Here is a 15,659-nt window from a genome sequence, read left to right as displayed (position 1 = left end):
ATTGGGGAGAATCGATTCCCGGGGCTTAGAGCCCCTAATCCCGACCAAGCGACCCGCCCTTCCCGCCCTTCCTCATCGACTGAGCGCCTAAGCTAACCTGACGGGCTTAAACCTTAAACAAGGTTTTTTTAGTCAAAATGGTCTCTGAGATTTGCATAACTCTTCACTTTGGTTCTTAAGATTTGAAATCAATAGAAGTGGTTTATAAAATTGTCCATCATCAATCATTTTGATCATTCTATGAAAAATTTCTATTAAATAAGAATAAAATGACAAAAATACCTTTAATTTTTTGTCAAATCCTTTTGGCCTATGGTTTGCTAAATTGAAAGTATTTTTGTGATTTTGATCCTTATTTAACATAATTTTTTATGAAATGATCAACATGATTGATATTGGACAATCTTAGAGACAATTTTTATTGATTTCAAATATCAGGAGTCAAAATGAAGAGTTATACAAATCTTAGGAAACCACTTTGGCTAAAAAGCCATAAAATAAAGAAGACTGCTTGTGTACCACTGTCGGGGCTCCGTCGACAATCCACATCACCGAGATTCCTCACATATCCGGCCGAAAAATCGGTTCTCTAAAAAGCATTCAACTTCTGCACCAGACTCTCGGAGTTCAAATTCTTCCCCTCCTAATATTGCTTGTATAAATTTTTTTTAAAAAAAAAAATGCAATAAGAAAGTTGGAATGCATAGCAACTGTATTCCCAGCTGAAGTGTATGCCAACACTTCCTTGAAATTCTCCAAAATCTCCCAAATAGTGAACGATATGAATCCTCCATGGCTATTGTATTGTACTTTACATCTTAACTAAGAAGAAAATGGGGATTGAATTCATCCCATATTGCATCCTCTCCCAATTTCGGGATCACGTTGTCACCGTTGGAGCCAGCAGCATCCTCGTGCGATTTAACGACTAACAAATACAGGTTGGAGATCAAGGGGTTCCGGAGAAACGGATTGATAGCTTTACCGAGTTGGGCAACGTCAGACAGTAGATGCTTGTTATCACCAGTTTTCCCGTTGAATATGCAATTCGAGAGGGCATAAAACGCGAGCAAATTGGCATAGAGTGGCAGAAATGCATCCTTGTGGTTGCCTGCTCCACCAACCCAATGCACTCCACCTAGTTTCGCGATGCGGTCCTTGGCAAATGCAGTCAACTGGCAAGAAAATCTGAGTCTCCAATCGCGTAGATAATCACTAAACTGTTGCTTGTTCAGAAAGTCAGCCGCCCAAGATTTTGAAATCGGAAGCTTCTCCAGTTGCGAACAGCATAGTTGGCAGATGAACAGCTTTTCCTCATGATGATTATCGATTTCCTTATCAAATACCTGTCTCACAAGATCTCCTTTCGGCACCTCACGATTTGATGCATTCAGCACCCAGCGTAAAAGATAATCGAAATACCCAATCCAGTGACCAAAGATGGAAGATAGATGCTCAAAACAAGACCCGATCACTTTCTCCACTTGAGTCGGAACTACTCCACTACGAGAGCTTCCAGATCTTTTGCTCGTAAAACTCCCCTGAATGCCAATGGCAAGCCTTTCTCTAATCTCATCATCTTCATCCTCCAGCAGCTGGATACATGTGAACCATATATCTAGTATTTGATGCCCGTAGAAATTAACCGCTTCTTTTGGTTCAAAAGTAGAGCATGAATTTTCAGAAGGGATTCGGCTATTGAATACAGTGGAACCGATAAGCGCAGCTTGCTCTAGCAAACCAGATGCTATGATAGACTCTGCCGCTGCCATTCGCGTGTTTATTGGCTCAGACGAAGCACTACGTTCCATAATTACGTTGGTGAAAAAGGAAATTATGCTATAAAGTCGGGTCAACTGTTCTAACCAATCAGAGTCACTGTTGTCAATAAGAATAGAAGTTGTAAATAAACCTGCAAACCGCTTTATGCAGATTCCGAAGCAGCAGATGAGTGTTTGTTGAGCTTTCGCATGTCTTGTGACCTTGTACAAGGAAATCAACTTATCCCAAAGCAGAAACACAGAATCACATTCCATACTACCAACGTAAATTGTTTCCGTGCATTTTGCATCCCCAAGCTTCTGGAACTGCAGCGTGTTCCAAGTGAATAGAATCCTCAGAATGTAATATGAGCATCTGTGGTACTTCTCCACATCCAATATATTAACCAACGTCGTTTGGAGGTTAGTTCTGACCCAGTGCTGAATAACCCTAATCTCACTGCTGATGTCATGGGACTCGTTACCAGATTCTGTTGATGTTATGAATTTCAGCAGCCACTTCAATGTTGCAAGTCGAACTTCATAATCTGAATCTGACAAAGAGCGGACCAGCCTTTCCTGGAGTCCCGCAAAAGAGTTTTCCATTTCAGGTATCTCTGCATATCTTGAATTATTCTGAGAATACCTCTGAGGCGTCTGCAAAACATCTTCAGCCATTTTCTCTGATGCTTGAAACACGCAACTGAAATAGGAGACTGCTGCTTGTTGTCGGAGTTCTGCCATGGTTGGATCATAATATGAACGCCTGTTAGAAACCTTTACATCTAAGCATTCTGTAGATAACTCCAAAATTAGGTTGCGAAGAGCATAAATTTTTTTGCTAGTATGGCAAGTCCTTGCAATACTGAGCATGTGATCCAGCAACTTTAGGAAAGAGGCATTGAGGATTGGACAAGGGCACAATCTGGGCTTTCCGATCCATGAATGCGCTAAAAGAGCTTGAAACAAATCACCAAGAATCTGATCTTTCTTTGAGGAATCAGCCAGATTTCTACAGTTTGTATCCAGGAGAGAACTCAACTGCAATAGAATTCCATGGATCCAATTATATGAACTCTGGTGTCTTATTTCAGTTTTGTGAAGCAATAGGGACGCTTCGGGAGTCAGTGCAGCTTGGTCATCTATTCTGGGCAACTCGGATACTATATTGAGGAGAACACTTGGCAGCTTCTCATTAGATACAAGGCCTGTTAAAGCTCTAGATGCAAGAACACGGACTCTTAGATTGCTTTGGGTAGAGCACTTTCTAATGAAGGGCATTAACAAAAAAGGATCCATGTCATCTCCAGTCTCACTTGCGATTGTTGAGGGCTTCAGCCTGGATAACAGAATCAAGACAGGGCACAAGCTTGGGTGCACAGCATTTTCTAGGTTGGATTCAGATTGTCCAGATATCCCGTCCGCAAGCAACACTGTTGCAACTTTCAGTTCCTTGAATAGAAATGGATGCAATAAGGGATACCTTCAAGGAAAAAGGATATTTTGATTAATGTAAAAGTTTACTCAGAAAACCTAATAAAATGTCAAAGCATTCAGCAAGAACCCATGAGAGTAAGAAATAATTAGTCAAGGCATCATACCGATGAAAAAATTCAACCCCAGTTAGTGCACGCCTTGACGACTCTCGTTTTTGGACATTAAGGAATCCAATCATCCGACGTACCAAAGCAGTGTATGCCTGACAAGCACTGTTCCGAACCTCCCAGTGGGAAGAAGAAAAGGAGCGAATTGAAACAATCATAGCCTCAGCAGAAAAACCTGAGGTGTCAGCAGCCAGGTTGGTATCATTGAAGGCGGCTCTGAGGACATTGAATGCGTGTACAGTAGGAATGACACCCTCATCACGGATCTTTGAAACCTTGTTGCTAATATCCATATCTGACGGCACCACAGTCTCAAAAACTTTGCCCGACTTTATTGAGGGAAATTTACCCATGTCGCCATTAGAGCTGTTGGTTTCAACCAGACCCACAATAGATGCATTAGCAACATCTATGAGCCACCGTAGAGCCCGCGGGAGAAGTTTCTTAGGTGCACCTTCTGGCTCTGAGAGGAACAGTGCTATAAAAGCAGCAGGAATACCTGCACTTCTCCTTAACAAGTCATCCACTGTTTGACCCTTGGCCACGGTTCTGTCCATAAGCTGCTCCATCCAGGATTCTGTTAACTTGCAAAGTCTGAATGGGGACGGCATAATCCAACAAATAAAAATCATGAGATGCACGGAAACCTTATTCTAAAGTGATTGCCTCGAAATAAATAATAACATAATAGTATATAATATTACAATGTACAAACTTGAAAAATAATTTAAAAAAAAAACAGAAACATACCGAGGATCATTTGAACAAAGTAAACGGTTGCAAAGAGCTGTAAATCCGGCCCTCGTTTTATCAATTGCACCGTTGTGCTTCATCTTCAAAAGGACCTCCAAGAAGTGATTCCCAATTCGTTCAAGTTGTTTCAAATCAAGCATTGCATCGGAAGCCATCAAAACTGAAGCATCAGAAGCACAAGAAGAGGTGGCTTCTGAATCTAATAATTCTGAGGAAGGACTACTTGGTAAAGGAATCTTTCTTGTGATAGTTCCCAAAAGAAGACTCACCTGAAAATTAAGGCAAAAATAACATGGTCACATTGACGTAAATTTACAAAACCTTAGTCTCGACAGTACATAATACGTATTACAACATCATATATCCTAGGCATTGATCACATCAATGACTTATTAACTGCATTCCAAAGCAAACCCATAAGTAACCCCAATTTAATTACCTCTTTCATTGCAAGCCAACAGCCAACCATTACACTTTGTTCTGATCGCCTGTTACTCTGGACAAGTTTGTAGTTTTTGTCTTCATCCTCCAACTGAGATGTTTTAACCTCCACCTCATCTGGAACCTCTGATAAGAAAGAATCATCATCATCAACCACTTCATCCATGTCCTCAGGGAGATGCCAAGCATCTGCAGAAACAACCCAAAGTGCCAAAGAAGTTATTCGCATTACAAGCTCCAAGAGCTTCTCTAGTGAATGTCTCATCCCTGAGATACTAGACTGTGCTATGTCAGAGTTGAAGTCCAATTCCTCAAAAGCATATCGTAGAGTGAGTAATACCCCGTGAACAAAGCTGTTCCGACACGCTTCAGAAAGATCCTTCTCCCCTTCCTCTATGGAAACATCCAACCAATCAATCAGTGACCTTACATATTCCATCACGGGATATCCAGTATTATAATTTTGATCATCTCCGTTTTCCATGGCAGACTCTGTACGAAGACAAGTTACATTAACTGAAGCTTGAACAGTCCATCCTAGCTGTAAGACATACTTCCTGAAAATCAGCCTTAAGGTCAGAGCTCCAGCATCAGTTTCTCTCACTCGTGGACTGCAAACTAATTTCTTAGCCCATAAAATCACGTTCTGGACCATACCTTCATCTGAAATTCCAGGAAGTGGGGTTGGAAAATGTAACAAGATGCGAAAAGAATTCTCTCTCAGCTTGTCCCAGCTATCAATTATGGATCCCACTAACAACAAAGTTGAATCAGGTGAGGTCATTCCTTTATTATACGGATAGAGCCGGTCTTCCACACATAAAGAACCATTTTTTTCTTGACTAGCAGGCACAATAGACCAAACATTGAGCATTATTAGAATGAGCTCCATTGCCATTATTTTTCTCTTATAAGGTGCAGACGGATAGCAAGAGAAAAATAGAAATGAACTTAACCACCTCATGAAACAAAAAAGATCGCTCGCTCTGTTAGCTTCAGTATGTTCACTTCCATTTGAAAGATGCATTCCATTGCTGTTACTATGCTCCAGGGGTTCCCAGCGTCCCTGCTTAAATTGTCTCTCCAAGGCTGTTCGGACCCGAGCAAAAAACTTTCTGAACAAGCTACTCCACTTCATTTGGAAAGCTGTAGAGCAACACCTCATGTTCAATGGCACTGCTTCCTTTAATAACATGAGCTCTAAATGGGAAGGTAAACTAGCTGTCTTGGGATTCAAGAAAAGTGTCTCTGCAGCATCCACGCGTAATGAATCATCAACATGGGTCAATGCCAGCACTAGCCACTCAACACAAACTTCAACCTTTATCCCCTTGATAGAAACAAGAGCATGTCGGTCGGGGAAATTTGTTTCCAGTCCACCAAAATTTTCATGTGCTGCGTAATCAATGTCCCCTTCAAGCAATGCAAGTAAACGAGATACCTTCAGCAGTGAAACTAAGATGGCCACTTTCTGTTCAACTCTCAGTTCCATGTTTCCACGATAGAGCTCAGGACATAACAGTTGACTTTCACCCTTGCTCGGACCAACTGAAATAAAAGCAAGCATAGCAAATATACCGTCCTCGTCCACTTCAAGTAAAATTGGCAGAGCATAAGTGTTCAAATTAGAGCGGAGCTTTGAAACCCCAGAAGCAAGTCCAGACAAAATTGGAGGCTGACAATGCCCCCTATAAAGCGCATAACCACCTTCAATACCATCACTTCTCCAACACTCGTTACGCAAGTCCTCAAGTAAAATCTTCAAAAACGACGTGAGAGCACAGCACACATCATCATCAATGTACGCATGTGCAGTCTGAAACAGCAAGCCAGGACTCATATCCAACATAGTTTTTGCACCCAATCTCTTTGTCAGTGAACCCAAAGGAACATATCTTCCCTTGCAGCGAGGACCCAGACGAAGAAGATCTGAAGCAATGCTTTGCAAGAATGACCTTATTCTCTCACTACCTTCTGACCAGCGAAGAGTGGATCGAATGTCTAGGAAGAGATCAAAAATGAGTTGAACTTGCTTGACTGTTTGACTCAAAGGATCTTCCAAATTATTCCATATGATCCTCAATATCCGGGTTCCCATCTCCACTGGGATCGGATCATAATCCTTAGATGTGATGGTAAGACTAGCTAACATTGAAGTTTTTATTTGTTGCAAACACATCTGCAACACAGTCAACGCATGAAAGTTAAAATGGCTATCGGTAGGGTTCTCGCAGTAGTTACATAACTCAGGCAAAATTCCATCATACAGTATAGTCTTAACACAGTTGCCACCACTCGTATGACTCTCGTAGCCATTCGAACTACCCTTTGACACATCAAAATGGGTATTAAGCACTGCTCTCGAAACCGCAGTAAGAATCCCCCGTATCAAGCAAAGTCTACTCATGTCAGATAAACTACGAATTTCGGTGTACATATCCCCTTTATAAGGAAGTTTGGCAATGGCATTCCTCCTTTCACTATCAGCATTAGCATCTAAACTACTAATAGAATCAGTTGGGTGAAAAATACCTTCAATTATAAACAAGCCGAGCTCTTCGGGGCCGAGACACACTTGCAGAGCTGCACAGAAGCTCACTCCAGCAGCCACATAACAATCTCTCGAAAACGCCACCGACTTCAGAACGCTCAAAACGACAGTCACGCTCATCTCCAACACATTCAATCGACCAGCATTATCAGAATCACCATTAAACTCCTCGAATTTCGAAGGGAAGCGCTGAAGCAGATAATACAAACAAGACAGAGCCTCCTGGCATTGCTCCATAACGATCGGAGAAGGCCGAGAGTACGCTTTCGTCTCCGAAATCAGAGTATCCAAGCTCGAAACCGTATCGGATGCAATCAAAACGGCGCATTCTTCCACAATTTCAACCAAAAACCCCAACTTTGGCATACCCATTACCGATAAGGCCGACCGGGACACGCAGAACCGCTTCCCCCTGCCGCTGCCGTAGTCTTCGCATAGCTTCCGATAGCACCGACGGATCAGAGCCTGGAAAGTTCGCGCCTTTGCCAAAACAGAGACGAGAGTTTTATGCAGAGGCAATGAATTTTCCAGAAACAGAAGCTCCAAGTAAAACGGTGCCGCTTCGGAGACCAGAGCTTCGTCCCCACAGGCGAGTACGTCGCCGAAAGCGGCGGCGAGGCCCTTGGTGTGGTTGAGCTGGGAGTAGGTGGAGTTCAGAGAGACTAGCTCTTTGAGGAGGGAGAAGAACTTTGAGGTGGCGATTTGCGGCGGGAGGGAGTTCAGAGAATCGGTGTAGGTGGCGGGGAATACGACGGTGTTGTAGGTGTACCGGTGGCGGTGCTGGATTGCGCGCCATTTGGAGGACATGGTTGGAATTTGTGAGCTCTGCTTGGAGCCGGCAGCGTTGCTGGTTACTGGTTTTTTTTTTTCGGACGAAATTGCGGGTTACTGTTTAGTAGTTTGAAACTTAGAACCAGTATGTAGGGCATACGTCAGACCGGACAGGACTATTTAGTCCAATCATTGAATAAGCAATTGGGGATGTTGATGTTGAACTTGTGTACTATTTAGTACAATCTTTTTGTTTTTTGTTTTTTATTTTTTTTTATTTTTAGAGTAAATTGTCGGTTTACCCCCTGAACTTTCACCTCACTTTCGATTTTCCCCCTGAACTTTTCTATTGGAAAATTAAGGACTCAAACTAATTTTTTTAGCCAATTTGCCCCCTACCGTTAGTTTTTCATATATTCCATCCATATTTCCGTTAAGTGAGACCATGTACACAACATGTGAGGGTAGTTAAGTCATTTCACTCTTAAAAATGATTAAAAAACTGAAGAAAAAAAAAACAAAACTTTCCCTCTATTTTTTCCCGCTAATTCATATCCTCGATTTTATTTTTCCCTCTCATTCCTATGCATGAGAAATGATATATGGTGTTATTGTCTACCATTTTTATTTTCTCTAACAAATTAATAATTTGACAAATGCTAATGGTGCTATTGTCTCCAAAGCAGTGCATTAATATAAGAAACCCTAGTCTTTTTTATGGACATGTTTCTTATATTAATGTACATGCTTCAAGAAAAAGATTAACTTAGCTACGTATGAAGACAATAACATCATATGTCATTTCTCATGCATAGAAATGAGAGGGAAAAATAAAATTGAGGATAGGAATTAGCGGGAAAAAATAGAGGGAAATTTTTTTTTATTATTTATTTTCAGTTTTTAATCATTTTTAGAGTGAAATGACTTAACTCTCCTCACATGGTGTGCACATGGTTTCACTTAACGGAAATATGGAAGAAATATATGAAAAACTAACGGTAGGGGGCAAATTGGCTAAAAAAATTAGTTTGAGTCCTTAATTTTCCAATAGAAAAGTTCATGGGGGAAATCGAAAGGAGTTAAAAGTTCAGGGGGTAAACCGACAGTTTACCCTTTATTTTTATGAATAGTTTGAGTTATTGTATTATTATAAGGAGGGATTTATGGCACCATTTTTTTACATAATTTTTTACACATGTTTTTGTGAGGCCCACTTTGTTACGTATTTCAATAATCCAAACTGTCTATCTTTTAAAACTCATTCTAAAGATCAATGTCTACCAGAAACCACTTAAATCTAAAACCATATGATCGTTGGATTAAGAGTTTAGGGTTTGTTTATAGAACCGTATTCGTCCATTTTCACTACAATGAATGTCTTAGAGGTGATGGATTCATCTTTTTTTTTTTTTTAGCAATGATAATCTATCAAAAGATTCTACAAGACAAATGGTTCAGATCGTTAAAATTTATAAGAAGTCCACCTCACAAAAACATGTTCGAAAGTTATGTAGAAAAGTGGTGCCACCGTGCCAATGCCCACCCCCATTATTATATTATAATTGTAATATCATTTATGCAGTCAATCAATTTATAAGTTGACACGAACACGACATATATAAATGGGTAAACCATATCACTACCCATTGCCACCAATTATGTTGAGAGCATAGTCTAGATTCTAGAATCAGACAATCAGAAGAATATCTCCTTGCAACAGAATGCAATTGCGAAAGTATTTCAACTCAATCGTGCACAAAATTACATATAAAAATTAAATCGAATCATAGTGCATAATTAATTTAAAATAACACTACGTGACACCCCAAGGTAAGTAACCTCAACTACATCAATCAGTTATCGTATTGGGTTTGTTTATGGGCTTCTAGCGTCCATTTGCAACATCAAAGTGAATGAATTTGGGCCCGCATGTACGGTCGAGCCCAAAACTACCCCACCAGGTTATACTTATAACTTTGTTTGGGGGCCCATAATCCATTTTTGTCAGAATGCTAGACCTTGACGGTCAGTAGTACTGTAGTAGCATGCTAATTTTGCTACCATGAATTACCAAATGCATGAAGGAAAGATAGTCTTACATCTCTCATTGAGATCTGAGGAATGAGAATGCCTATAAATACATGGTTGCTTGCTCTTCAGTCTTTCAATTGACTCGGAACGAAAGAGGTTGTAAATGAGAGCTGAAGGAAACTGAACCTAATTTGGAAACATGGTTCGGTTTCGTCCAACATCTCATCTACCACTGGCTCTCCAAATCAATTCAACATTTCATTGTTGTTTTAAAAGCCGTATGTAAGAATTGGAGGGGACTAAACAAAATCAAATTACACCGGGGAATTCTTACTTTGTTTGGTTTCCTCCAATATCTCATTTCCGGCTTTAAAAGCCATATTTGAGAATAGGAGAGGGCTAAACAAATTAATCTCCCGACGGAAGCATCTCATCTACCACTGGCTCTCCAAATCAATTCAACATTTCATTGTTGTTTTAAAAGCCGTATGTAAGAATTGGAGGGGACTAAACAAAATAAAATTCCACCAGGGAATTCTTACTTTGTTTGGTTTCCTCCAATATCTCATTTCCGGCTTTAAAAGCCATATATGAGAATAGGAGAGGGCTAAACAAATTAATCTCCCGACGGAAGCTTCCTAGTTTGTTTAGTTTTCTCCAATATCTCATCTCCAGTGCCTACACATAAAAACTTCTCAACATTTCAGTCATCTTTTAAAAGTCGTATGTGAGAACTAGAGGGAACTAAACAAATTAACCTAGTAAGAAACTTCTACTTTGTTTAGTTTTCTCCAGTATCTCGTCTCCGACATCTAAAGTAAATGGAAATTACCCATCATTTCTCCATTTAAAAGTTGTATGTGAGAGTTGGAGGGTACCAAACATATAAGAATATTAGTTGCCATAATTTGTTTGGTTCCATTTATCATCTCATGATCTCATCTCCAACTTACAAAGTTCACTCCCTGACCCAAAAAAAGCTTTTGTCTCTCTGTATGAAGGGAGAACACAGATTTGGTGAAACATTCATACACCAAACAAAAAAATAAAACTAAAACAAGAGCATATTATAATAACTAAAAAACTAACAAAGAATAAACTAAACGGAGCATACTGACACGCCATTAGCATGTGGCAAGAGACTAGTAGTTACATAAAGTCTTCAACTCTGTTGTTTCTCTCTTTGGTGTTCAACTGATGTCTCAGGTTTCCAATGCTTTTTTCAGTTTATTGAGGGTTTTCTGAAATTAATTGGAAACTGATTCAGCTAATGATAATTACAAAACCCTGAACAAATTGAAGAAACACCTAAAGCCTGAGACAAAAGCTGAACCCCAGGGAGAGAAAAACAACAAATTAGAACACACATCGACTCACGAGATCAGAGCAAACTATACACAATGCTAAGTCTCCTAGAATCGGACACAGATAAAAAGAAATCATTTCTGCGCAAAAGTGGAAATCTAACCTTTCATCGACATATTTGTCAACTCTTTGCCTTGCTGGGATCATCCAATCTGGATTTCATATAACATAAGAATATTGCAGCATTTCCAGCTGATTATCCCACAAACAGTGGGCGTTGAATGGTATCCTCCTGTGAGCTCAGTTTTACCCAGCTTCCTGCGAAATGGTTTTCTTCGTCGAGGAGTATAGCAATCATTTCACAAGCTATTAATGACCATCACCATGTACTAACAGAAGCAATAGTATAAATTTTGAAGTTTAACGAGCTCTTATAAACCCTGCAATGGATGAGGGTAAATACTGGTGCTCAAAATCTGATAACAGGAGGAGAATGATTCTTTCCAACAAAGTTCCATCATCCCATTCGGAAAAGTTGAATAAACATGAGGAAAGATTAAGCAACAAAGATGCATTAATGTAACTTCATCGGAACCCACCCACAGCCTGTAATGATCAATATTCCAACTCACCAAATGCAGGATAAATCATACAGGCTTGTGCCAAAAGCTACAAATGAAGAAGAAAGGAACCAACCCATAGTTTTTTCTTTTTCAAGCAAGGTACCTGTACAATTTTCTATCTGTTTTATCCCTCTCCAAAAACTCCCGCTCAATGAGGGACTCGATTCGTTTCTTTATTACAACAGGGTTGGGCAAGAATCGCCCCTGCAGCTGTTTCGTCACCTCGGCAACAATGTTATTGTGATCCAGGACCCGCCTTGACTTCATGATCCTCACAATTGCTGCCTCAATCTGGGGCTTCCTGTCTTCCTCTACTCTCTGTCGGGTTTCTAGATTTTCTGGTTCAGACTCCCTTTGCGCAACCACAGTACCGATCTTTACCTTGATGAACTTGCTTGTGAACTTGTCATTAAAGAAGAAGGCATCCTCCTCAGCTATGTCCTTGCTCATTGGCTCCTTCCGAAGAACATTCTTCCCCTTAACACAGGCCAGAGATTGCAGGCACCTCTTCAAGTCAATGGCTGGTATCTCTGTGGCCTGCTCAATTTCCTTATACGTCAACCGGTCAGTGTTGTTAAATAGCATCAGTACACACATCTGATATGTGGAAACATTCAGCTCATGCTTCTGGCCCTTTCCAAAAGTCGCTTTCAAATCAGCTGTGCCCATATTAGTTTGCCACGACAATCTCCGGCCAGTATGGGTCCCAAGATAGTAACTCTTGAACTTCTCACATACCCACAAAATTTCTGCTGGAAGGTTGCAGGTGGCACTTGGTTGAGTAGGCCATGAACCTGTGGTGAGGACCTGGACAGTTAGCATTGGGCTATCGCCTAACAGAGGTCCCACAGTTGAGTAGAATCCATGCATCGTATCCTGAGAGGTCTTCATATCAGTAAACATACCCTCCAATTTAGAAGTAAACTGATATCCGCACTCTGTTTTGAGCTTCACAATCAGACTTCTTTCGGCGTCATCAGAAACAGTCTTCCCAGAAAGAAGCCTCTTTGCCAAGTGTTGCTTGTAATACTTTTCAAAGACATCTTTCTCTTGAAGATAACGGAAAAGCATCATGACCTTGTCCAGTACAACCTCTACATCCTCCTCACTAACCCCTCTAAGTCCTTTCCGAAGCTTGTCATCCACAAACAGAGAAATGAATTCAGGGGACCGGGCATTCAAATTAATGAAGTATTCAAAAGAGGAATTTAGAGCATTTTGGAATGTTTTGTCATTGTTAAATGCCAAGCTGATAACTTTGTCATATTTATCCTTCAAATCCAAGAGACGCTGCACAAAATCTACAGGATCCCTTAACCTTTCTGGGTCAGTAATTAGCTGCTTACCAGTATCTCGGATGTAAGCAGTCATGACATCTCGTACTATTACAAGTCCATTCTGCACCCTGCGGAACAAGCTATACATTCTTCCCAAGTCGTCATATTTGTCATCCACAAACATATTAACTAAACCTGAGCTCTCCATATGAACTAGTCTGTTAATGTGACTTTCAATCATCTCCTTCTCCACCACATTAGTTATCTTCGCTTCACTTCTAGCATCCAAATAATGGGACACTCTCTCCATCTCTTCCGTTAAGCGTCTCTCAGCCTTCTTTAAATAGTTCCCACAATCGCATGACTCTATGAACTCTTGAGACTCACAGCGGTAAAAATCAGCTGAAACATCAAGAAAATGCTTCTCAAAGTCATCTTGGTAAACAGTAGAACCTAAATCCATTAACATTTTTATAATATTCCTCATCAAGCCTCTGTTAATTACTTCCCCACTCCTTTCTCTGTGCACAAGCTCAAGAAGTGTATCCAAAAGCCTAGACCGGGTTTTGCTAGCATGGATAACAACATCCCTCCACAGGTTCAACCCAAGCTCATGAACAGGGGTTTTGTGGGTGCTTGGGATGAAGGTCCTATCCATGTACATCAATATGTCTCGGATCATCTGCAAAGCTTTGTTATGCTCTGCCCATTTCCGGTTCAGCTCTTCCAGAAACAACTCTCCCTGAGCAGCTTCAATTGACTTAGATATTTCTTTTAGATGATGAGTCATGGTTGTCACCAAACCGGAGTAGAGTTTCTCTCCAAATTTGTGCAGAACCATATTGTAAGCATTCCTGAATTTACGCCATATTATTAAACATCAGAAGCATAAAGTATCAAGATGTGAAACAAACAGTAATTATACATAAGAATCAAATCCACTTGCAAGTTATCTTTGCAAAATGAGAGTAACAAATTGGAAATGCTAAACAGGGAGAGAATCCTCCGCTTCCCTCAAATTACACTCTTACTAAGCAAAGCTTATCAATATAGCCAAATCAAGTCAGGGCACAAAATCATATGCCTCACAAGTGGAGTGGAAAATAAGGTCCAAATTTGTCCTATACACAGTTCAGGATCATTCCATAATTCTGAGAATTAAAATGCAGTGAAAGTAAAATATGTGGGAGACTCCCATCGAATGCACTACAAGGGGTTAGGCGAGACAAGACTAACACTCTCTAGCATAATTAAGCACAAATGGTAATGTTGAACAGATATAAGCAACATAGATAAGAGATAATACAATGATATCGTAGAACCTCACGATCAACTGCAAAGATATCCTGGAACCACCGTGACACGTAACTTTGGAAACAAATAAATATTCCAAACCTTTAAATAGCCTATAATCACTCAATTTCCTACCATAACTACACACAGTAAGCTCTCACCCTACCAAAGGGCAACATGCAAAAAATTAAGATATAACAATCGGCAATTATTCAATTTATTAGATACAATGCCTTCCGCCGCGAGTCATCAACCCACTCCTTAGACAAGTAGACCATAAGACCATCAATTACACCTAAATCAACCTGTAAACTGAGAAACTGGATCACGAAAAAAAAATCAAAGGCGAAAAAGCAATCATACACCCCGAAAGCAACTTAAGAGTACAATCATCATACTTAAAGCTGTATCTCACAAATTAATCAAAATTTAACTAATAGTGTTCAGAAATGAAGTTATCCAACAAACCAGAACAAATTATCACCTCCTACCAAGCATCAACATTTTCATTACCCAAAAACTAGATCATAATTCATGCATAAATACATATCCTTTTGCGTTAATCGAAAGAGCTAAGTAGCAAACCTGTAGAGCTCCTCGAAGCTGAGACCGCTAGCGTTGTGATTGTAAATTTCATGAATCGCATGCTCCAGGATCTTCCACGTCTTCTCAGCGTACTTCGGATCAACCACGACCCGATGTTTGAAGGCTTCAATTTGGAAGTTCCTCTTCTTCTGACCACTCATCTTCTCAAAAGCCTAACACCTCCGGTTAACCGATCCGCGGTCCCGATTCCGGACCCGAGAAACCCGATTGAGATCGGGCGGTTCGGTACTGCGAGAAAACCCTGGCTGTTGACCCGAATTGGGAAGAAGATCAAACGATCAGAGCACGTGAGAGAGGGGTTTTGGAGATGCAGGGGTTTGCGACGAAGAAATTAGGGGTTTCCAATTGGAAAGGGGAGACGAATCGGCGGAAATCAAGGGGACATATGGGGATAATGAGAACGGGGACGCGAGACAGAGTGAGAAATGGGCTTTATTTTACACAAACCATCCAAAACACCGTAAAAAGGTTTGTTTGACCATTAGGACTTTCAATTTTGAAAATACAAGGTTACCCTTGAAAGCCTTACATAATTGAATAAGAAGACAAAACATGCAGCAGCCAGTAAAGTATGAAGAAAATTTCATATGAATTCACATAGCCTTCATTTAAAAGCAAAACGAAAAGACAAGTTTGGCAGATGC

At 40.4% G+C, this 15,659-nt stretch overlaps 2 protein-coding genes across 3 annotated transcripts; both read right to left on the bottom strand.

Moving 5' to 3' along the window:
• Nucleotides 1-395: 395 nt before the first annotated feature.
• LOC126611696 (uncharacterized) lies at nt 396-8,206 on the bottom strand. Of its 2 annotated transcripts, XM_050280076.1 has the most exons (5): nt 7,091-7,236; nt 4,557-6,737; nt 4,115-4,386; nt 3,362-3,958; nt 396-3,243 (listed from the first exon to the last, which is right to left on the bottom strand). In XM_050280076.1, the coding sequence occupies exons 2-5, from the start codon at nt 6,735-6,737 to the stop codon at nt 819-821; spliced, it is 5,475 nt and encodes a 1,824-aa protein (XP_050136033.1). In that variant the 5' UTR covers nt 7,091-7,236; the 3' UTR covers nt 396-818. The 2 variants fall into 2 exon arrangements, with proteins under 2 accessions (XP_050136033.1, XP_050136032.1); XM_050280075.1 differs by having other exon boundaries at nt 4,557-8,206.
• Nucleotides 8,207-11,772: 3,566 nt separating this feature from the next.
• LOC126611700 (cullin-3A-like) lies at nt 11,773-15,456 on the bottom strand. The gene is made up of 2 exons (XM_050280080.1): nt 14,995-15,456; nt 11,773-13,970 (listed from the first exon to the last, which is right to left on the bottom strand). Exons 1-2 carry the CDS (start codon nt 15,153-15,155, stop codon nt 11,930-11,932), a joined length of 2,202 nt encoding a protein of 733 aa, XP_050136037.1. The 5' UTR covers nt 15,156-15,456; the 3' UTR covers nt 11,773-11,929.
• Nucleotides 15,457-15,659: the final 203 nt, after the last annotated feature.

This window comes from Malus sylvestris, chromosome 17 (assembly GCF_916048215.2).
Source record: "Malus sylvestris chromosome 17, drMalSylv7.2, whole genome shotgun sequence".
In the NCBI taxonomy this organism is placed as follows: Eukaryota; Viridiplantae; Streptophyta; class Magnoliopsida; order Rosales; family Rosaceae; genus Malus; species Malus sylvestris.
The sequence above is the reverse complement of the archived record's forward strand: the minus strand, read 5'-3'. Positions and strand labels throughout refer to the sequence as shown.